Here is a 23,392-nt window from a genome sequence, read left to right on the forward strand (position 1 = left end):
AAAAGAAACATCCGTCGTTAACAGAAAGACACAAAGTTAAAAGACGACAAAGGAAAAAAGGCAAGAAAACCTCCCATTCATTTGTGTAGGTCATTAAGATAACTATCTAATATTATTTTAATAACTCTAAGGAAATAAGTTGAATTACTATAAAAATAAAAAAATATATTTTCCAAACGGCAATGACATCTGCATATTAATTGTACACAGCCACCAAATTATTTTTATTATTATTTGTTTACTATTTCTTTTTGATTATTCATTGGTATTATTATTTATTTAACTAATTTATTTTACATTCGACTGCTTCTGCCCTGAATGTTTTCCGCCCTGTAGCACTCAACCCCATCATATCCCAGTGCTTTGAAAGTTTCTTGTGAAACCTGCCTGCTGCACTGGACCCACACTAGTTAAGAAACAGGTCAACTGAAGATGCCATCTTTACAGCACTTCACACTGTCCTGACGGACCGGGACTGACAAAACTCATATGTCCAAATGCTGTTCATCGACTTTAGTTCAGCATTCAACACTGTGATCCCCTTGAAGCTGATCTCCAAGTTTAGAAAGCTTGGTATCAGCACATCTCTCTGCACTTGAATTCTGGACTTCCTGACTGACAGACCCCTGTCTGTTAAGTTAGACAAACTCTTCTCATCCACCATCACCTTGAACATGGGCATGCCTCAAGGTTGTGTTCTCAGCCCCCTCCTGTACTCCCTATTCACCCATGACTGTGCTGCTCTTTATGGCTCTAAGGCCATAATCAAGTTCGCAGATGACACCTCAGTGATAGGTCTGATCAGAGGTGGTGATGAGATGTCCTACAGGAATGAGGTGCAGCACCTGGCTGTGTGGTGCTTCACACCAACTTGGCACTCAACACCCACAAAACCAAGGAGATCATCGTTGACTTTAGGAGAGTTAGGAATCAGGCATAATTTCTGATCTGCATCAGCAGAGCTGAGGTAGTACATGTGACTGACTTCAAATTCTTGGGCATCCACATTTCTGAGAATCTCACCATGTCACCGAACTCCTCCATCATGGTCAACAAGGCACAACAGCGTCTATACTTCTTACGGAGCCTTAAGACAGCTCACCTGTGTCCCAGGATACGGGTGGACTTCTACTGCGGTACCTTTGAGAGCATACTCACAAACTGCATCTCAGTGTGGTTTGGCAGCTGCTCAGTATCTTTAGAGGGTGGTGAAAACTGCCCAACACTGCACTTAGTTACACACCATTGAGAACATTTCAGAATCAGAAGCACTGCCTCAGCAGGACAAGGAACATCACCTTCTCACCCTAACCACAGACGTTTTACCCTTCTCCCATCTGGAAGGCATTACAGGAGCCTTTCCTCCTGCACTAAACGACTCAGGAAGAGCCCTGCTAAACTCCACATCAACACTTTTATGGCATCATTGCACTCACTGCACTGTACTGTACTTTACATTCCAGTGTTACTGCACTACTTATAAACAGTCATTTTATAGCCCTATTATATATTCTGCATTTATATGTAAATATAGTGTATTTTGTACTTCTGGTTAGATGCTAACAGTATTTCATTGGTTTGTACCTGTACTCTGCACAAGTTGAATCTAATCTAATCTAATCTGATCTAATATAATCTAATCTAATGTACCCTGATATTTCAATGGTATACTTTAAAAAAATGCTGGGTAACCAAACTGACCCAAATTAAATAGTTTTTTAGAGTGTATATGATTAAGAAACATTTGAAGCAATCAATCAAAAAAATCAAAAAGTCAAGATACATATGGCACACCTGATAAATATATATAAATTAACATTTTTATCTATTTTTTGATGATAAAATATTTATAGCATGTATATAAACATGTATATATATTTCCTGCCTAAATACAATATAGATTTTCTATATGAATCTGATATTTCATTTGATAACTGAGATATTTAATTACTAAAGAAACCCTTGGAAATGTTGAATGAGGAAAACAGACAAGATTTACATTTATATTTCTGCATTTCTAATTGTCTCTCAGAGACAGCACAGGAGGGAAAATCTGTCCGGTGTCCAACTGTCAGCAAAAGTCTTGTTTGATGGCCGGCTGTGATGTGACAGGTGCTCTCTGGTGAGGGTATGAGGGGGAGACAGTCTCCTCCTGAGGGGGTCCAAACAGGTGTGCTTTGTGTGTTTCTGTGTGGAATTCTCTCCCATGATGCTTTTTATGCCTGTCAATAAATGTTTAATCCAAGGCCCATCATTAAAGACTGCTCAAGCAAAAAATTAAACCCAGGTGATGCACTGAACAGTGCTTTGTTTAGAGTGAATAATATGGTATGGGTTATAGTCTTTTTAATAACAATAATAATAATTTTTAATAAGAATAACAATTCTTACATTTTTTTCTTAATTTATTTTTTACATTTACTGTATTTTATAATTGTCATTGGCACGGTGCGGCAGCAGGTAGTGTCCCAGTCACACAGCTCCAGGGTCCAAGGGTCGTGGGCTCAAGTCCCGCTCCAGGTGACTGTCTAGGAGTAGTTTGGTGTGTTCTCCCCGTGTCCGCGTGGGTTTCCTCTGGGTGCTCCAGATTCCTCCCACAGTCCAAAGGTAGGTGGATTGGTGACTCAGAAGTGTCCATAGGTGAGACTGAATGTGTTTGTGTGCGTGTGTCACCCTGTGAAGGACTGGCGCCCCCTCCAGGGTGTGTTCCTGCCTTGCACCCAGTGATTCTGGGTAGGCTCTGGACCCACCGCGACCCTGAACTGGATAAGGGTTACAGATAATGAATGAATGAATAATTGTCTGCACACCAATTTCGTACAGGTGCTCTAACCCAAGGCAGAAAAAACATTCATGTGTTCACAAGGTTCCAGAAGCAAAACGATGTCCAATAGATAATGTCCAACAATGTCACATACTACTCCATACACAAAACAGCAAAACAACAGAATTACTCCTCCGTAACACTAACACAGACTGGATTTATAATGAGAAAATGTCTGTAAATGACAGAGCAAATGTGTAAAGTGTCATCTTATATAATTACACATTTTCCTTCCAACTTAAATGTGCAGCAGTTTTTTGCACTAGAATGTAACTGCGGCACCATTTTAAAACCAAATATTTGAACAGGTAACCTTCACTGTGAAAGGAGTGTATGGAGGCTCTCCAACAAACACCTTTATTATTGATTTGTAATGAATCATTTAAATCATCTCAATAATGAATACAGGCAAGTTGAGGTTACTCTTTTAAGCTTGGGTCCTTTCAAAATTCATTCATTCATATTCTGTAGCTGATTAATCCAGTTCAGGGTCAGGGTGGGTCCAGAGCCTACCCGGGAATCACTGGGCGCAAGCCAGAAATACACTCAGGGCACATTTGAATAGCCTAAAGTATTTACCTACCGACATGTGGTTTTGGACTGTGGGAGGAAATTGAAGCACCCAGAGGAAACCAACGCAGACACTAGAATAACACACCGAACTCCTCACAGACAGTGACTTGAGGCAGGGTTTAAACACAACCCCAGGACCCTGGAGCTGTGTGGCAGCGACACTACATGTTGAACCACTGTGCCGTCCTCCTCTTAACGTTTCTCCTCAATAATATCTTTTTTTCGCCACAGTTTCCCTAGGATTGCTCTAATTTGGGCTTGGACAGCAGATTCCTCTGTGGTTTTGGCAGTGTCACGATGACCATTTGTTCTGGCCTTGGACAAGGTTCTGTAGGTCAGTGTTTCCTTTTCAGGGCACTATCAGTATGCTGGGAGGACTCTTGTAGGACACCTTCACATTCTTCAGATGTGAAGACTGCAGAAGTGGGTTTGTGTAGTATGGGGAACAAACTGAGGGATGTGCTATTAACCTCTTCTCAGAATGGTCTTAGCATGCCTGTTCTACATGACATAAACACTGCACAAACAAGCCAGAAGTCTTTTCTGTTTATCCCATTCAAGCATTCCTTTTAAGTCTCCTTTCAAGGACTTTAAGCGTTTTTGACATATGCGTCTGGAGAAGATGACTTGAGATACAAACTTATTCAGCTTTAACCTGAACAACAGCATAAAAGACAAGGTTTTTTTAAATTGCTATTAAATGATATATTTTAAAAGTCATAGACATAAAAAATGTAACAAAAACTTAATTATGTATTTGATCATTTTGAATTCATATAACACTAGCCTTAAATGTAATTGTTTGGGAGTAGAAAATGTGAGGGCAGAAAGTATTCTAATGGTCTTCTCCACTTCTGTTTTCACTTTGCCTTTTCATAGCTGTGAAATGTACATGTTCTTTTTGTTTTTACCTGTTCTTGTCATTTACTTTCCTCTCAGCCTTTTCATTTATTCACTTTGACTGGATTGGACATATAGCTTTACATTTTTCATGTTTATCTTAGTCTTGTAGTAATAAATCACTCAACGATTATAAAATGGAAATTACTGCCTTGATGACTGCACTCTGTTGTCAAGGACACTGGATTTTGTGGCAGTGCAGCCCGTACTGTACATTTATTGTCAGCTGTTTCTGGTTTTGTATTTTGGCAGAGCTGTAGCTATCACAGTGGGAATGGGAGAGAACGTGTCGGAGCTGCAGCTTGAGCTCCAAAAACGTATTTTGTTATAATTGAATACTCTGAATTCTATTTTGCAGAAGTGTTTCTCATGCATTGCTCACTGCTGAAAATTTTAGCCAAGATTTTTAAACAATGACACATGCGGATTATTATTTAAGCAGTTAGGTAATCCAGCTGTTACGTACAATCAGTGACAAAGAGCATCCTAATGTTTATTCATCTCATTTCAACCGTTTCAACTTTTCTAAGTAACTAGATGAAATCAACCACTTAAAGTATGACTCAGTGAAGCAACTTAGGAACATTCAAAGGCTCAAACCCTTTTATGGGATTAGTGCCACCATTACATCTGAGGTGACAGCCAACTCACGTCTGGGCTACTGTTGTCACACTAATGACATAATCCAGGACATGAAGAGACAGCACATTGAAGGTCCAGTTGCACGTATGTATTTTGCAGAGTGACTTATAATCATAAAGGTGAAAGCAGCATTGTCTAAGTACTTATTTCCCAACATCTCTCTAAAGATACCAATCAGACAAGCCATAAAATAATGCAATATTTAACTAATAAACATGATTTAATTACAATGAAGAGAAAAGCCTGAACTGGTTTACAGAGGTTGAACAATATGAGGACATTGTCTGCCAGAGTCCATAGGCTTCATGTCACTTCATATCATAAGCAACGGACTTTGGGGAAAATGTAGAACACACAGAAGTTAAAGAACTGCTTGAATCCCATTTTCCATTCCATAATGATAACATGTTAAATTGTGCCACTCGTTTTCTTCTTGTAGATTGTATATGGTGTGACTATGATTAGTAAAACCATGCCAGTAACATAAGGAAATTGAGTGATGACGTATGACTTTTTCAGGGGCTTTACTCCATATCTTCAGTTTCGTCATCTGAGTTCTGTGTGACAAGGTCTGCATGCAGAGAGTAGTCAAACGCAGGAAACCTGATGGCCAGCTCATTCCACTTACTGAAAACCTTTTTCTTGGAGTCATATGTTACTACAAAGTTCTTGATGTGCAGACAAGGACATTCAATGCTCTTATAAAGCATCATAGAGCCCCAACGCTGCAACAAAACATTGCAAAATAAATCAGTTTAATCAAAACTACTGTAGAGATTTAAATGTTCAGACATCTGGAGAAGATAATGGAAGAGACTTACCTGTCCACATTGTTTACATGCAATGACCCCATTTGCTTCATAGTCCAGCAATCTTTCCTGAAGGGAGGTGTTCTCTCGCACAGTGAATAGCTCTCTGGAATGAAGCAAAACAATGTTTCATTAATGATACGAAAAATATATGAATGTCCTCACAACATAACTAAAGCTACCTAAATTATTAAGACTGCAATAATTTGACCTAAGCAGTCTTAATCATTTTTATCAAATAAGACTTGTGTAGGATCATTGTGTAGGTTGGTAGTGTATATTCACTAGCCCATTAGCTCAGTAGAAATTCAAATGCTGTGTGGATATATATAATAAGCTCAATAAACCAAATGACTGGTATTGCTTTTCTGGCAGAAACATACTTGAAAGCTTGGGTCACATTGACATGATGCATGTTCTCAATGATCTCGATGTTTTCTCCAGAGCAAACAACTGCACCACAGCTCCTGCAGTTGAACTTCACTTTGCTTGCGTCCTGCTTTACCATGCATTTCTGCTGCTTCTTCTTTGCCTTTACACGTTCCTCCATGATTGTCTGCATCTGGTTTTCCTTTACCTAAGCACAACATGGCCACATTTTATGTACATTTTTACCACTCTCAAGCAGTTCCAGTTTAAATACATCTCAAGATCACATTCTGCCACCTGAGCATTGTAGCTAAGAATAGTTGCTGAGAAAATATGGATCCTTTGATATGTGTACTATAATGATATTTTAAGAATGACACTTTATAATGTGTAAATCTCTCTTACTTTCTTTTCATACACTTCTCGGCTCAGTGCGCACACCCTGGCAATAGCTTTGCTCATCATTTTCTCTTTGTATTCATTCACACTCTCCCTCTCTGCTACACCGGATCCTGCCTCCTCCACCACTGTGTAGCTGCTATCTTCGGCTCTTCCTCTGCCTCGAGCCTACAACAGGGACAAAGCACAGCCAAAAAGACCCTTTAAGTAAAACTCAGCTGAAAGTCCATCCTACAGTGTTTACAGCTTCTGGGAAGTTAGTGCTGATGGTGTTGTATGATGAAGTGTATTATATATTTGTGTGTCCAATATCAGCTTACAAACAAACAAGTGTCTACACACTTAAGGAAGTCTTTGTGGGGTGTAGAATTTGGCATTCACCTGAATCATGGCGATTTCATTGGTTACAAGACAGTAACGAATAACAAAGTTACATTCTGCGATATCCAGACCCTCTTCTGCCACAGTGGTGGCTATCAGCAAGTTGATCTCTCCCTCTCGGAATTTGTTTAGGATGTCCTTCTGCTCTGCCTGCCACAACACAAACGACAAGGAGATAAGCATGCATAGCAAATTATGACAATATATCTTATGGATAAAGAATGATACCATTTATTATTTAAAAATAATATGGACACACAAAAATATTGATGGTGCTTTATTAACACGCACTTTCATAGCTTATAATAATTTAAATTCAATGGAAAAGTCTGAATAAAGAAACTCACAGCTGTCATTGGCTTAACCACACTTTGGTCACCTCCACCAATCAAGTGGCTTGCTCGAACACCAACTTCCTCGAACTTTGTGTTCTCTTGAATCCACTGGCTGAGAGCAATTGCACTGAGGCGTGTCTTGGTGAAGATAATGCCTCTGGCCTTAGTTCTAGAAGTGAATTCTTGCAGAATGAGTGTCCTCAACTGAGCCAGAGTGTTATTCTCGTAGGCTGGGATTTTCATGAGCTTCCGCAAATGCTCTTTATTATCTGTGGTTAAAAATTGGGAAGCATCAAAGCAATAAATAATCAGTGATGACTAGTCTAATTCTGAATGGATACAGAACTGAAAGATTTGCATGTGCACGCCTGATCTTTCACGCTCATGCTGTCACGCATTACAGGTGTCACTGTGATACCTTTAAACAACCCGAAGAGAAACCTCTCAGTGTCAGTGATCTGAATGTTGTCCTCATCATCAGCATTGATCTTCTTCTTGATCTCTTCATCATGGTATTTATCGAGGAAGTTGAAGGCATCAGCCATGCGGATGGTGTTGCTCTGGTGGAGAGCTTCATTGTATTGACGCAGATGCTCTGCACAAACCCTTACCCCCTGATTGTCCTCTTTAGCAGCTAAAAATGACACAGAACAAAGCATAATTAGTGTTTCATGTAAAAATTTATACTTATCTGCTACTACAGACTCTTCATAGTGCAGCCTGAGGTAAATTTCTATTCATTAATCTGACAAAAAAGTTTATCAAATAACAATTTACTAAGTATATTTGAAAATAAACATAAGTCACACATAAATTAATGTTTACTTTAATTAATTAAAGTCCCTCTGTATACTTACTAAACATCAGAAATGATCAGAAAAGTACAAGTAACATAATTAAACTAATTGTATGAAACTATAATTTTAGAAAACATTTAACTATATTATAATGGCTATTAAACTTTTTGGATTGTTGAAAATTAACACAACACTGCAGTAGTGTGTGTGTGTGTGTGAGAGAGAGAGCAGTGGAGCACAGGCCCGAAGGACAGTATGATTTAGTAGCCGATGTAATTCTCTGTATACAGCTATGGGACTGAAACATTCCATGACATCATTTTTCTTTGGCACATGCTCTATGTATACATTGAATGTTCTCTTTTCAGTGTAAAAAAATGACTGTTATGCTGTTATTTGAATGAGGCCATGCCTGGGCCATGCTCAGCTCCCCACTTAAAACCAAGCTCAGACTATTTCTCTCACCATTTTGCTCTTTCTGCACCACCCACTGCTCATAGTTCTGGGTGCCCGGCTGACACAGTGGATTCAGCTCAGCATGTGTGTGAATCTCATCCATGATCTTCTTAATCACATCTCCAAATGGATCCTTCAAAATGGCAGAGAGAAACCAGAGTTTGTCAGCAGACCTTTCTGAAACTGTAATGAATAGTTCAATTAAAGTTATATTCTTTGTTCTCAAGGAAGCTCAATTCATGTAAATGATAATACTTGTGTGTATCATAAAAACAAGAATTAATGATAACCATGATAGTGGATTATACATAAAATAAATCAAAATATAATTCAAAATAAAAGTCTTTTTTTTAAAACAAAAATCTCAATTAAGGTATTATTTCTTTATTTTTCAGAATGTAATGTTGAGGGGATTTAAGATAATAATTTAAATATTTTCAAGTGTTTTAAAGACATTTTAAGTAGCCCACAAACCATCGCTATCAGATTCAAATTCTTCATTTTTTTGTAAAAGTAACTCAAGATGAGCAGCTTGTTTCATATTTAAAAAAAATCTATCCATCTTCTGAAAGGTTTGGAAAACCTTATTCCTGTAGAATCCTTTGAAAATAGAAAGCAATTCTCCTGAATAGAACGGAAGTTGAAAACCAGCAAAAATACGGACACATTCAATAGTGAAAAATGTAATACCATACTTCATTGTTGAAGCGTCTGCATATGTCACATTTGTTTGTACTTTGTGTGTTTTTTATTGGTGCTAAAATGCCATAATGGCTCTTTTTCTGGAAGTTAAAAACTGAAGAGTATGCCCTAACATTTAGACAGAACTCTATATAATGTAAGATACCTTCTAAAGTATAGTGAAGTTATGAATGGATGTATAATACCTCCTTCCTCTCCTGAGCGCTTGCAATGCGTTTATATGGAGCGTTTGATTCCTCTCCAAGGCTTTTGGTCTTTATGGTGTAGGCATCCAAGTTAGCGCAAATCTGGAAGGCATCAATTTAATGAATAGCACATTTACTTTCACAGTCACTTTTGAAGCTTTAGACCAGTAAAATATTTCAGACAGATGTAATCAGTTATGACCAATACATGTACCCTTTTTTTCTCGTATGTTCTAAAATGCATTGAGGACATACAACTATTCTTCTGTCATTAGCAAGAGGTGGAGAAATTCTCATTGATGTTTTTGGCACGTTAGTTGCAGGCTTGAAAAAGAGTGTGGTCAGACACGTAACTTAAGTAAAGGAAAATGAGAAAGCCTAGATGGGTCTGATCATTCCTTCAGTGTGGAAATGCATGAAGGGCGAGTGATGCTTTATGGAACATTGGAACAGTTTGGTTCATAAAGATGAATGAGACATGAATGAGGAATGCTTTGAGTGGAAAGTAGAGGGGAAAAGGGAAAGACAATACTGGAGAAAAGAAAGTGTTTATATATGATAGGGGTGAGATGTGAAACGGGGTTTTATTAGAGAGAGGTTTTTTGGTCTGGAGCAAAAGAGGTTTGAGTTTGTATGTGTGCCTGAATAAACATCTGATTATAGGTATGAGTGTGTATTCAGTGAGAGTATGTGTGTGTGTGTGAAAGCATGTATTACTCTGAGAATGTGCTCCTCAGCTTTCTGCTGGGTCTTTGCTCCACCCACACCAGGCGAGGCTGTGAGACCTAGGATCTGTGGGAGGTTCACAGGGTCTTTCTGCTCTTTTACAAGCCTTATATTTGTGTGTTTCTGCTTCAGGTAGCGGACCATGATGTGGTTATACACACCGCCTTTCTGTGTGTGATGGCACTCATCAATGACCATCAGGGTGAACTCTAAAAGGAAAAGCAGTAACAGAACGTTCAGTACATTTACATATGACTCAGGGGAAAGGAATTGATATGTTTCGTATTCCACCTTTGAATCTGGCGTGTCAACTCATTTGTTAAGGAACATGTGATACAGTTAATACCTTATCCACAAAGAGCTGGTGTGGCTGCAGGGTGTCATTCCAGTTACGCAGCACACACCTGATTCTAACCAGTATGTGCTTCTGATTGGTTGGATTTAAAAGCACACTGGCTCTTTGTGGATATGATTGGTGACCCCTGGACAAAACACTCCATGTAGAATTTCATTTCATGCTCAGGAGTCCCATCAAGGCAACCCTATACACGAAGACTATAAATACTGTATAATTATTAGAATTTTTATGTTTCTATAATGTGGATATCAGTGTTTCCGTTCATGGTGAATGTGGTATTTTAAGGACTTCTTTATAAAATATTGACTCCTGTGTGGTAGTTGCAAACTACAGAGAAAATGGTTTCAACTGCAATATTAAGAAACATTTTAATGTAAGTCTTGATCTGTTTTTCTTTCGTTTTAAAGCTGGCAATTTCCAGTGGAACCAGTTAGTAGGCGTTTTAGTATGTTTGCTGCAGAGAAATGCAATACTCTACTGGAATAAAGAACAAACAAACAAACACACACACACACACACAGTTATCAAAAATGTTAAAATGATGAAACTTCTAAGAATTCTAAATTCTTTTTTCTCCTATTGAGTAAAATACATACTTTGCATTTGATTTCCATTACCACACAACTCCGATTGGAAACTTAATAAACACAGGTCTCTAACCTTTTCACGAACTTATAAATCAAATGCAAATTGGTTTTCTCTTTTTCTAACAGTGGTTTAGGCATTTTTTGGAATCACAACTCTATGCTCCATGAACGGAGTCTGTAGTTTAATTGTAGTTTGAAAGCTGTCTAAACACATCATTGTGACAAAGGAGAGGAAGAGTGGGAATTCTCTGCTAAACTTCCAGAGTCAGCTTAACTTCTACTCATCAGCACTCCGCCTCTGACAGTCGTGAAAGAGGCACAAAAGACAGCAGATATTCGACACTAAACTGACTCTAAATTCTCTTTTTGGTTATTCCTCTCCTTTCTGTCCCTTCTTACTGATTCAGCTTTTTTTCCATCTGTCTTTCTCTTTCTATTCCCCAAAGCTGTTCATGTTTTTCTCAATATTTCCTTTGGAATGCTTACTACTTTCTGCTCACGAGGGAGCCTTTTATACATGGAGGCCTTACGCATTCCCATAGACCTGCTGTAGCTGATGAATACAGGGCTATATCTGTTCCCTAGTGGCCACAATAGCCAGCAGGGGACAAGCTCCGCCTGTTTTTAAGGTCACAACCCTTGCTTTTAAGGCGGACAAAGTGTGAATTTTACATTACTGCACCCCTGCAATTCAACTTAAAACACATACTCAGGTCTCTAGAGAAAACTGTTATACTGTGTCCCCTCACACTTCTGACAGTTGGTTTAATGAGAATGTGTATTATACAACAAAATATAAAGGAATTGTGCATTGTGCCATGAAAGACTAATTTCAGCTCTGTAGTGGAAGACGGTGCCTCAGTGACTGGGAAAAAGAAAGGAAAAAACAACCCTTCTCCTGTGAATATGACCAGTCAGCTAACCGCAGGCTCACACACTGATGGGTAGAACAGATATCTGGCCTAAAGACCCAAAAAAAGAAAAAGACTCAACACCAATACACAGCAAATGCCACTGTTAGTGGATTTCTCATTTTGCTCCACAGCGAACAGCAGGGTGAGAATCACTAGCAGAAAAAAAAAATCGTAAGATCAGGTCATCAGATTGGTCTCCATCCGATCTCAGCCCTGAAGCTCTCTAAGATAAAATCCCGGAGAATTCAGAAACACTGTGTTTCTGGAAATACCTCCTAGAAGAAAACATTCGATTTGAAAGTGTGACCTACGTGATAACTTAATCCCATCCTCGTCGCCCTGCTTGGCTTTGGCTAAAGAGTTTTCCAGAATCTGTGCTGTGCAGATGATGATGTCATTCTTCTCAACAACTTGTGGGAAGGAGATTTTCAGCAGTGAGTCTCCACTGACTCTCTCCACAGAGTATCGGTTCTTCAGAAACTTCCCAAACTCCGCTTTGTAATGCTGCTCCACCAGAGGCACCTGAGGTGAAATATATCATAAGAAAAAATATCATAAGACAAGTTTAAAATATACACTCTTTGTCAAATGAGTCAGAAGGTTAGAAGTCATAATCAGGTCATTGTAAAGGGAGACAGATAATGTTGGCAGCAAAACAAGAACCATGCTCTTTTATGGACAGCTTCAATAGCTATTCAGTGACACAATAAAACTAAGGGAGACATCTGTGCTAGTAGACTACAGCTGAGGCAGAATTTCTGTTTGACCACCCTGCAACCAGACTCGTTTAAACCAATCACCAGTCTACATTCGGTACAAAAATGCTCATCTGCTGCCAAACCAAAAAAAACTGCAAAATCCCCAGAATGCTTCCTCTTTACACAGAATCAGACTTGAACTCTACCCTCCACTGTGTACTGAGTAAGCATTTACCGTTGTTAAATATAACACAAATAAAGCATGAATCAAACATGTGGGCTCATGACACATGTTCATGGGATAAGTGCGCGTCTGAATACACACTGGGTTATAAATGGCCTTGGTGAGTGTTCAGTCATATGCTAGCTGGCTTTTGTTTTTTTGGTTTTGATTTATGGTCTGTGGTACCTTGTTGACCAGGACAACAACTTTTCCTGGCTGTCCCAACCGCTGTCTGCTCTCCAGATGCTGTTTAGTGATGTATACTGCTACTCTTGTTTTACCACTTCCTGTTGGGAGGCAGATGATGATGTTCTTTCCCTCCAGCGCCGGCAGAGCAACCTCCATTTGATAATCACGTAGAACTATCTCTCTCTCTGTTTCATTTCCTGAGAAATGGATTGTGTGTGTGAGAGAGAGAAAGAGATGGGTAAATAACAGAGTGTATTATTTGTCTGCAGTTTCTATTTTGATGCCTCTGTCTAATCAGTCTCTGCTGCACTTCCCCACTGCACTTTTTGAGATGTTGTTTGTCTTAGCTGCAGCATTTAAAATAACACTGCTGTGCAGAGACTGACCCTCGGTGTTCTCCTGATCCAGCCCTGTCTTTTACAAGGGATTTAGTTGTGTCTCCATTCTTGCAGTAATACAGACCGTACACAACAGCCCTCAGTGCAACAGGAAGCGGACAGCGGCCTTAATTTTCATTACCAACTCTAGGTCCCCTCGAGTTTATTAGAAAGGAAATACCACAGTATCAGACATAATAGAGTAATACTGCAGCAAGAAGAACACAAGAGTCTGGAGTCTCTCCCCGGAACATTTCCACCTTTTTTCATTCAACAGAAGAACGGCAGCAGCTCCTTCTGACCTACTCAAAACATCTCATTCTAAGATAATTATATGTAGCTGTGCAGGCTCACCGCAATATAAAGAAAAAGAGAATGCTGGTGTATTGCAAAAGCTTAGATGAGGCATGCAGCCCAGGCAGTGACGTAGCTTTGTGTGTGACTGGATCTGGAAATGGAGGGAGTTGCCCTGCAAGTTTGGAAACTCTAGGAACGAGTATCTATATCCTCTGCTCAATGAAAGCTGCCTCAGTGGAGCAGGAACAGGTTTAGACAAAACGCACCTCACCTGTACTACATAAACTGACACCAGCTATTCACCTGGATACAGAGAGAGAGTCGTTTTCTGGCATTTCATTTTAAGAGTTGAACTTAATTTGACCAACAGCTGAGACTTGTTTTTGTTGTTGTTGTTTTTGGAAGTGTATATAGAATCATTACTCTTTACATATCTGTTTACTTTAGACTCTTTCCACTTTATACTCCGTGTCTTTACTTTTAAACATATTGCACAATCTCTTTCAAGTAACACAGTATTTCTTCATCTTCAGCAGAACAGCACGGTGCATGGTGCAACACCTGGTGGACAACAGGGATATGACAGACCTCAGTTTAGATGTAATAACTATGTTTCTAACAGTTGTGTAAACACAATGGCATGAGTCTCTCATTTACAGGCCTCATTAGGCTGCAAAATATTTGGATTGAATGAATAAATGATCAAACAAACAAACTCCTCCCCGTTCATGCTTTGGTGGTTTCATGACTCTGATGGTACACAAGAGACAGGCCAATGCTTCCAACATAAAGAACATGTGTTTGTAATTAACACAGCTCCCTTTGACCTCGGGGCAGTTTGTCCGAGAAACACATGAAACATTTTCCCAGTGATAAATAGGTTTGGAACATGTAAATAACTGGATTATTTCTCCTCCTCCTCCTCCTCCTCCTCTCAGTGCAAAACAAGGTCAACATTTCTTCAGAGGATCTTTCTTAGAAAACATTTATTCCCCATTCAGTGTAAATGTGAGGTTTAATACTTATCCCGGTGCAAAAGGTGTCCTGTCTTTTATATTTTATAAATGTATAATAAATTTAATCCAATTTAATTTTAAATAGATCTCACGGTGAGTAATCTACATGAATGCTGAGCGAGGGGATTCTTTGTTCTGTTGATCAGTTCAGAGTTCATATTCCAGGGGTAATCCTGAATTCTAGATGAAACTGAATTCTTGAAGAATGAAGTGAGCTCATTTTCAAAGACGTCTGCATAATTAAATAGTTTAAACATAAAAGTCATTCAGAGTGGTTTGATGTGTCATGCTCCGTTCTGGAGAAACTTACTGGGTCAGAACTGCTCACCGTGTTGATGGGAACCAGATGTTGGAAGCAGAAAGCAGGGCATTAAGTAAAAGTAGCTCTATATTTGCACCAACTCCAGGCGTAATACACCACCACTGAATAAAAGCAGAGTAAGTGTCTCTACAGCGCACCCTCAAAAATCACTACGAATACTATTTTATGGCAAATAAATGTTAGTTAAACCGAAATTCTAATTTAAGCTAAGGGCATGACTTTATTAATGTAGAACAGAAAAATTTGCAATGACTTTTAATTTGAATAAATTATGATATTTTCCTTTTTTTCACAATATACTAAAAGTTTTTAAAGCAGCCAGTGTCTGCTCTCGGTTGGTAATCCTGAGCTGGCCATGCAGTGATCACTTCAAGATGCACTTACTGAGACATTCTAGTGGAACACCAATTTTCTACAACCTCAAGGCACCCACTGGGGACAGCCTTAAGCTCCATGAGCGTGAGGAACCTCATACAATTCATAGACCTCGCAGACACTGATTTACAGCCCCCAGGCTCCTGACATAGGGGAAGCATGACCCTGAACTAACAGGGTGTTTTTTGCATGTGTGATATGCATAGACATCTGCTATAAATACAAACTTTGACAAACTTTAATTCTTAACATCTGTCTTAATGGATTTGTTTGGAGTAACTTCGGTTTACAGCCTAAACATATCTTCTTGACATTAAAAAAATTAAAACATATATAATATCATCATGTGATACATGATGCACTAGAATAATTGGACAGAAATTACATCCTTGGATGTATCACTACACTGAACATGCTCAAAGCTGACTTGATTGCTGGAAACATTGAAAATGTGCACATATCCATCCATTCATTATCTGTAAGCGCTTATCCAGTTCAGGGTCGCGGTGGGTCCAGAGCCTACCTGGAATCATTGGGCGCAAGGCAGGAATACACCCTGGAGGGGGCAACACACACACATTCACACCTATGGACACTTTTGAGTCGCCAATCCACCTACCAACGTGTGTTTTCGGACTGTGGGAGGAAACCGGAGCACCCGGAGGAAACCCACGCAGACACAGGGAGAACACACCAATTCCTCACAGACAGTCACCCGGAGCAGGAATCGAACCCACAACCTCCAGGTCCCTGGAGCTGTGTGACTGTGACACTACCTGCTGCGCCACCACCCACATGTGCACATATTCAGAACAGAATTTGAATAAATAAATACCTAATAGTGATTATTCTTATCAATATAACAATAAATCATTACTGAATTAAATGGTAATAATGTAAGAAGAAATCAGAATTAGCCATTTTGACAAGGCCATGGCTTCCACAAAAGTACAGAATACAAATACAGTATAAAAATCTCAAAGTTATTGACAATTAACATTTTCTCCTACATTTGTTATCTTCGTATTTTCTCATTTTTTAAGCACTTTCAATGACAACGGTGTATGAAAGTTGGCAAATAAATAAACCTGCATTGCCTTCTGTCATATCCTGGCCCAATCTTGTTTGTTTTCCCCCACCATGTGGCTATGTCTGTTTGTTGTTGTCCCTATTTCCGCCCTGGTTCCACCCTAGCCCCACCTTAGTCCTGCCTCTGTCTCGTTATTGTCTCCAGCTGTTCCTCGTTTGCCTTGTTCTTATATAGTCCCTTTGTTTCAGTGCTCCCTTTTCTGGTGTTGTGTGCGTAGATGTGTGTTACTCCTTTTTTGTGTGTCTCACATGTCTACCCCCAGTTCATGGCTGTCTCCGTTCTGTCTTTGGTTAATTCATAGTTTAGTCTTGGCTAGTTTCCGTGTATCTACCCGTGTTTATTTTGATTCTATCTGTGTTTAATAAAACTTCCTTGCCTTTACATCCATCTCCTCGTCCTCCCTGCGCTGCCGTGACACCTTGCTTTGCCAAATATCATGTCATTCTATGGTGTTCTATCTGGTTTGTAACAGTAAACAAATAGATGTTACCTGATTGATCCAGGATCTCTGCTGTTTGCTCTGTCTCCATTTCCTCATCACTACCTTTGTACAGTTCCAAGTCTGAGACAAGACCAAATTATAAGAAGCACTCTGAGTACATTATTAGAATAAGGGAAACGTACATGACAGAAATTCTGGCTTTTGTCGTTTAATGGACATAAATTTGCTTTCAACTGGTTTTAAATTAAGCACAAATCACAAAGCTCACAACATAAAAAGCTATTTTCATTTATATCAATTAAAACTGATGTGTGTATCCTTGAACTATTATTCTTATAAATAATTTCAAATGTATATCACTTTATAAATCTACAATATTAACTGACATTTCACCCGAATGTATTGCAATGAATGTAATGAGTATATGGCTGATGTTGACTAATGCTGATATACACTAGAAGATTTTGCAAAGACTTTTAAAAGACTAATGTCTGACTCCCTCGCACATCTAAATACAACTCATTTTTAATCACAGACTAATGCTGCCATGACTGTGAATGTCACAGGGTCATGATTTGCATGAGCCAAGACTAAAAACTTGTGATAATATTAAACACGCTTGATTTTATTGGAATGTCACGATGAGAAAAGACTAAGAGGTACCTCTACTGGCAAGATCAAGATCAGATGTATCTAGAGAAGAGTTCACTCCACTGCTGTCCATGCTGCTGTCCAGGCCAACATCTTGGAGGCTTGTAGCAGAGAAGAAAGAAGCCTGGGTCTCCAAAGAAGGGGGAAGAGAGATAGAGCTGGGAGAAGAATCATCTATAAACATTTCCACCTTCTTCTTTTCAGTTTGAGGAGTCAGTTCAGTCTCAACCATCAAAGCTTGGGGTTCATCGCTTTCACTGTTCACTGCTTCTGAAATGTTGAATAAATAGAAAAGCGTTAACGTAGTAATCTATAACCAGTTCTAGGTTATTGTCCTTTTATACTATGTCAAATATCTTGATAATAAAATTAAAATAGTAAATTGGGGCCAATATAAAATAACTTTAATCTATACTAACTAGCCATTCTATCTTTGTATAATTGGTCGGCCATCTTTACTCTCTCCAGAGAGATAATTATACATAATTGCTAATGAAATATAAAATGGGTGGTGGACGATAACCAGCACAGGTTTGCATGGTTATATATGACATGGTGGTATACATGTTTAAGGCTGGGAGGTTCACACATATTTGTACACATACTGGCAGCTAGGCTAAGCTAATCTATTGAGAAAACCCTGAGGTGTGCAGCACTCTGTCATTACCAATTTGTTCTAGCTCTTTATCAACAGACAACAGCTCTTTATCAACAATCCAGTGGTGTCAGAGAGATGTTTTCACTACTATTGGTCTGGAAGAGAAATTCTGACTAAACACATAATAGGCCACAGTCTAGAACTGTATACCTACACACTGCCCCATGTGGTAAGAGAGCTACATTGCGAGTTAGTGTATATAGTGGTTACCTCATAAACAGGCAACTTTTATAAGTATGATCAATGAGATAAGTGCTACTCTGTGTCTGTGCTTAGCAGAACACTCACCGTTGTCCCTCAAGGGGTCTCCTCGTAACTCTTGAGCCAGTCCAGCATGCCCCGTCTCTTCCAGAGCAGTCAAGAACTGAGAAAACCAGCCAATCTCATTCTTCATTAGTCGAGAGAGCAGCACACGTGCCCCGGCTATATCCCCCCGCAGAGTAGTCTCTGCTGTGATCTGTTAGAATTGTATACATGTGTGTGAAACAGAAAGGAGGATAAGCCATATTGCGGACTTAATGTCTCCCTTTGTTTGGCAGCCTTTACAATACCTTTAGTGTGTTGAGACTTTGGTGCCCTCCTGATTTCGGCAGTCAGTTAGAGGGGATTAAGGGTTCTGAAGGGTTTTGCAACAGGAGTAGACCCAGAGATTTTACATAATTTAGTGTATATTTTCTGTTTTTACTAGTATTATAGCTGCTGGTGTTATCATGTTTGTTGGTTTTTTTTTTCAGATTTTTTTTCCATAAAAATATGTTTGGTGTGATATGCCCATTTTATTATTTTCTCTTCACAGTCTTCATTTGAACAAATAAGCTACAAAAATAGATATTATTAATGCAACATACTTAAATATATATGTTTTCTTATAATTATATGTTCTAAATAAGTTAGTAAGTAAGTGAGTAACCCTGAGGTTTCAGCCTGTAGGAGCTATCGGTGAGACGCAGGGGGGCTCATATCAGATAAATATAGGGCCATAGCATGGTGAATTAAGTAACAGAGACTTGCTATTTTAAGGCAGGTTGCTAATATGAGGCCTATGTTTAACCCATACTGGTCCCATCACTGACCCTTAAAGGTTAAGCACCACTTAATGGACCTCCATGAATATTTCACATTATTTTAGTTGCTGACATATATAAGTATGAATTAAATTAAAATAGCAGCTTAATTTGCTTTAAAACTGACAATTTTATTAAATTGACGGAAAAACCCGAGCTCGCTACGGAAATTCTTGAACGCGACCGTGACGTCACTGGTGGACAACAGCTGAACAACGCCGCGGTAAAACACCGTTATGACTGACTGTTATGACAGTATCTAGCTAAATAACCAACATTATTCATGACAATAGCCTAGCAATAAGCTAAACTCAAATTTAGAGGTACCGTTATTCTTGTAAATGTGATCGAAGTCGAACTCGAATTCATCCGACACTATAAACCTCGGTAATGCAGCTACGTAGCCGAGTATAATCTGAGCCACCGAGTTTAGCGAGTCAAGCTAACGTTAACTAACACCAACTAAAACAGGCGAAGTGAGTGTCCTTACCCTGTTTACCTCCATGTTACAGAGGCTCTTGAACTCCTTTCGTTGGTGTCCTTACATGCCCATATTGTTGGAAAAACGCCAGTGAAATGAGCTACACATAACAGAGTGAGCGGATGGTCCTTTCCAAAGTGTCCGTTTAAAGTGGACAAATTTAGTCCATTTTCTGGATATTTTGGGATCTTTGGGCCATTTGTTCACAGATGTCCCACTGTACATTGAATGATTGCAGCCAAAAACAACACACCTTTTCGTCATTTTGCATTAAATTAAGTGCAGCTTCTAGAGTTGTTGTCCACCATCTACGTCACAGGCAAGACGCCTATTAGAGTTTCCCAACACCGGTCTTTTAAACCTTATTCCTTGAATTAGTAAGAAATAACATGTTTTCTGACTATCAATAAACACAAGTTAGGAACTCAAATTCCACTGTATTTATTTATTTGACACTTTCATATCGCTGGTGCTTAGCCTTTAAAGACATCCAAAGTTGGACTCATTTATAGGGCTCTTATAGGACATAAGGGCTGAGCTGCCCTTAAAGGACCCACGTGGTTGTGTTGTGGATGTCATAAAAAAACTACAAGAAAATTTGGGTATGGGCCCTTTAACGTGGTTGCTCTTGTATTACCATCAGCTGCACACCCCCATCTGCTGGACAGAACTGGCATTACACGTCCAAACACAGACACGAGCACTGCTAACTGGTAAACAGACCCTAATTTAACTAAAGTCCACTTACATTCTGTCGATCCTCTTCGGTCAGAACATTTTTCTGGTAGCAGCTTTCGCAGACGTGCGTGGTTTTCATGTCTTCCAGAGTGAGCTGGAGGAGGTTTATCAGCCGCATGCAGCTGTCATTTTCAGCCTCTAACGTTGGACTTGGAGGATTATTTTCCATGTAATTTACTGCTTGTTTGCAGCCTGCTGCTTCGAGAGCTGTGAGCAGTTCCCTGAACCATCCCTCAGGATAATCTTTACTGATAAGCTCCTGGAGGAGAAGGTCCACAGCCCTCAGGTTCCCTTCGCTCTTTAGCTTTGCTCTTATCGGCTCCTTCTGGTCCGCGCTGAGGAAATCTAGCCGGTCCAGCACAGGCTCCACCACAATCAGACGCCGCAGTCTGTTTCTGAAACAATCGATAGTTTTCTTCTCGTGACCGTGCTCCATTCTCCACAGCAGGAGCTCGACAAGTTCGTGTGCCCTTCAGTGACAAGCTCAGTGAACCAGGATCACTGAATCACTCATACACACTCACACAAACACACCCACTTTCGGTTTCGTTTCTTCGCTCAGTTTCCCATTTGGATTCTCATTAGTATTCAAAAGCCGTTTCTATTTATGGGGCATGTGACATTTAAATATGTTTTATGATTATTATTTCTCAACAGATAATGTACTTAAACGTTTTTAATATATTTAAAATTAATATTTGTGATTCAACCAGATACAATATGATTTAGAAAAGGTAAGACTTACAATTGTATTTTTTACCCCACATTCCTCAAACTCTTCAAACCCAGTGAACAAGGAACGTCCCTGGACGTTCAAAATAGGTCTAAAAGTAGTCTGTCCGTCAAGGACATATTTTAAACGTCAATGGACGTCCAAATTCCATCTTAATAAGTTTGTTAAGTGGTGACCAATCGATAACGTCAGTGGACGTCCAAAATACGTCTAATAGTCGTCTTTTCAATGTCTGTGTTTGGACGTCTTTTCAACTTTCAACCTTAAGAGAACGTTGATTAGACGTTATTTCAACGTTGAATCAACGGCTAAATGTTTACTGGAAAATAACAGCCAGTCTGGCCTCGTTCAATAACATGCAATGTCGGCCTAGTTCTGTCATCAGTTGAAACACTTTTGTCACAGAAACGTCACTGATATTTCAGTAATGGGGAGACAGTCGAGGGCCCAAAATACACATTTCTTTTTAAAAGCCCTTGAAAGTCATTAAGACACATGGGTAATGTCCTGCGTCTTGACAAAAGGCTTAATTGTGACATCTATTTCATGCAACATTTCATGTGACCCAGCCTATAAAGGACAAAAGGCTTTTCCTCTGAGCCTGAAAACTGCACAGACTGCAAAATGCCACAGGCAACTTTGATCCGAGCTACAGTGCCTCTTTCACTTTCATTTACACAGTAATTATGCGACATCCTACACTGCATTTCACAGCATAGCAATATTTTGAAGCTAGCCAATCCTTTTTTGGTTCTTGACATTTAATCAACCCCTTCCCTAACAGAGTAAAAAATATATTTCACCTGCTGTCAATGTCAGTCAATGAAAAATAGAACCACAGTGCAAAATGTTAAAGTACGGGAATGCAGAGTTGTATTTTAATGTGGGTCTCAAAGGGGTAAACTTGTTGGAATAGGGTCTAATGTGCACAATGATAATCGAAAAGATTAGTTTAACTGAGCCCGTTTCCCACTACAGGAGACTAGCCTCCGTGCTATAGCTGCACTGTACTCAGGATCTGCGCTTGTACCGCACCGCCTGTAGATGGCGACATGTCCCTGCGCTGATAGCAAACTCCCACACTTTTTTTTTCTTTCTGTTTTTAGGAGTTGCAATGAGGTCTTATTTAACTGTAAAGTTCACAACTACCAAGTACAGTAGATGAAGCTGATCTAATACCTCTAACTTAACTCTAAGAACTGTAGTTTATGGTATAAATGATAAGCTTCAAGTTTGGTGTGACCATTCACAAAACTGTTAAGACACTATTAGCAGTTAGCTTAATGAAATTAAACCCAAAAAGGAGGTAGTTACTAAATGATACTAAATGTATAACATACACTTAAATAAATGTAATTTACTAAAAGTGGAATATTACATTTTGAATGTACTCAAGAATGAATCAAATCCTTCAAAACTTTATCACTTTTGCAGAAACAACCTTTGTCTTGTGAAAAACCATGAAGAGCTTTGAACCTGTGGTCAGTGATCCTTGGCTTCCCTGCCCCTACTCCTACAGCTTTCATTAAACACGACTGACCCCTCAGCCATACAGGCGTACTTCCTCACACTGTAAAAGCCTTTAAGAGGAGAACAAGGCTTTTCTAATGGCTGAACAACTCTAGAAAGGGCTCAGTATTTTAAAAATAAACATTTTTCTGATTTAAAAGCTGGTTTCTCTTTATTTGGTCACGAAGCAGAGAACTTGAAACTGGTATTAAGTATACTTTTATTTATGTATTTATATATACAATTATTCCAAAGTAATCTCCTAAAGCAAATGTGCTATGTACACTATATATTTTTAATTTATTCATTAAATAACTGACACATTCAAATAACTGTTGCAGTGTATAAAATATACAGTGGCAAACTTTAAAAATGCATAAAAAAGAAAATAAATTAAAATAATCAGTGAAACACACTTGGTTAAAAAGTGACTGTCTGGTACAAGTTTGGAGAAAATGTGCAAAAATTTGCAATTTTTTTTAAATATGTAAGTTCATAACAATATTCTGTCAACAAGCCCATATTTTCCATTGTGTGTGGGCTTTATCTGATGTTTTATGACATATGTACTC

The 23,392-nt window shown here is 39.0% G+C and overlaps 1 protein-coding gene across 3 annotated transcripts; it reads right to left on the reverse strand.

The window, feature by feature from the left end:
• Positions 1–4,789: 4,789 nt before the first annotated feature.
• Positions 4,790–22,866, reverse strand: ifih1 (interferon induced with helicase C domain 1). Of its 3 annotated transcripts, XM_066686291.1 has the most exons (17): positions 22,788–22,866; positions 20,589–20,973; positions 18,584–18,752; positions 17,650–17,907; positions 17,035–17,106; positions 13,065–13,264; positions 12,269–12,479; positions 10,090–10,307; positions 9,373–9,474; positions 8,495–8,618; positions 7,651–7,866; positions 7,245–7,501; positions 6,898–7,047; positions 6,523–6,684; positions 6,132–6,325; positions 5,761–5,854; positions 4,790–5,664 (listed from the first exon to the last, which is right to left on the reverse strand). In XM_066686291.1, exons 1-17 carry the CDS (start codon positions 22,835–22,837, stop codon positions 5,464–5,466), a joined length of 3,063 nt encoding a protein of 1,020 aa, XP_066542388.1. In that variant the 5' UTR covers positions 22,838–22,866; the 3' UTR covers positions 4,790–5,463. The 3 variants fall into 3 exon arrangements, with proteins under 3 accessions (XP_066542388.1, XP_066542390.1, XP_066542389.1); XM_066686293.1 differs by lacking the exon at positions 22,788–22,866 and having other exon boundaries at positions 17,650–17,904; positions 20,589–21,082; XM_066686292.1 differs by lacking the exon at positions 22,788–22,866 and having other exon boundaries at positions 20,589–21,082.
• Between the last annotated feature and the right edge of the window lie 526 nt (positions 22,867–23,392).

The sequence above is a fragment of the Hoplias malabaricus genome, chromosome 12, assembly GCF_029633855.1.
Source record: "Hoplias malabaricus isolate fHopMal1 chromosome 12, fHopMal1.hap1, whole genome shotgun sequence".
NCBI classification, from domain to species: domain Eukaryota; kingdom Metazoa; phylum Chordata; class Actinopteri; order Characiformes; family Erythrinidae; genus Hoplias; species Hoplias malabaricus.

What these genes read in the sequence shown, in the direction of transcription:
- ifih1 (XM_066686291.1), bottom strand. Translation starts at nt 22,837, where the DNA reads ATGAAAGCTGTAGGAGTAGGGGCAGGGAAGCCAAGGATCACTGACCAC. An exon ending in CCAAGGATCACTGACCACAG is followed by an intron (nt 20,974 to 22,787) that starts GTTCAAAGCTCT and finishes CGATTGTTTCAG; the next exon opens with AAACAGACTGCGGCGTCTGA. An exon ending in GGTGCAGAAAGAGCAAAATG is followed by an intron (nt 7,867 to 8,494) that starts GTGAGAGAAATA and finishes TGTCATTTTTAG; the next exon opens with CTGCTAAAGAGGACAATCAG.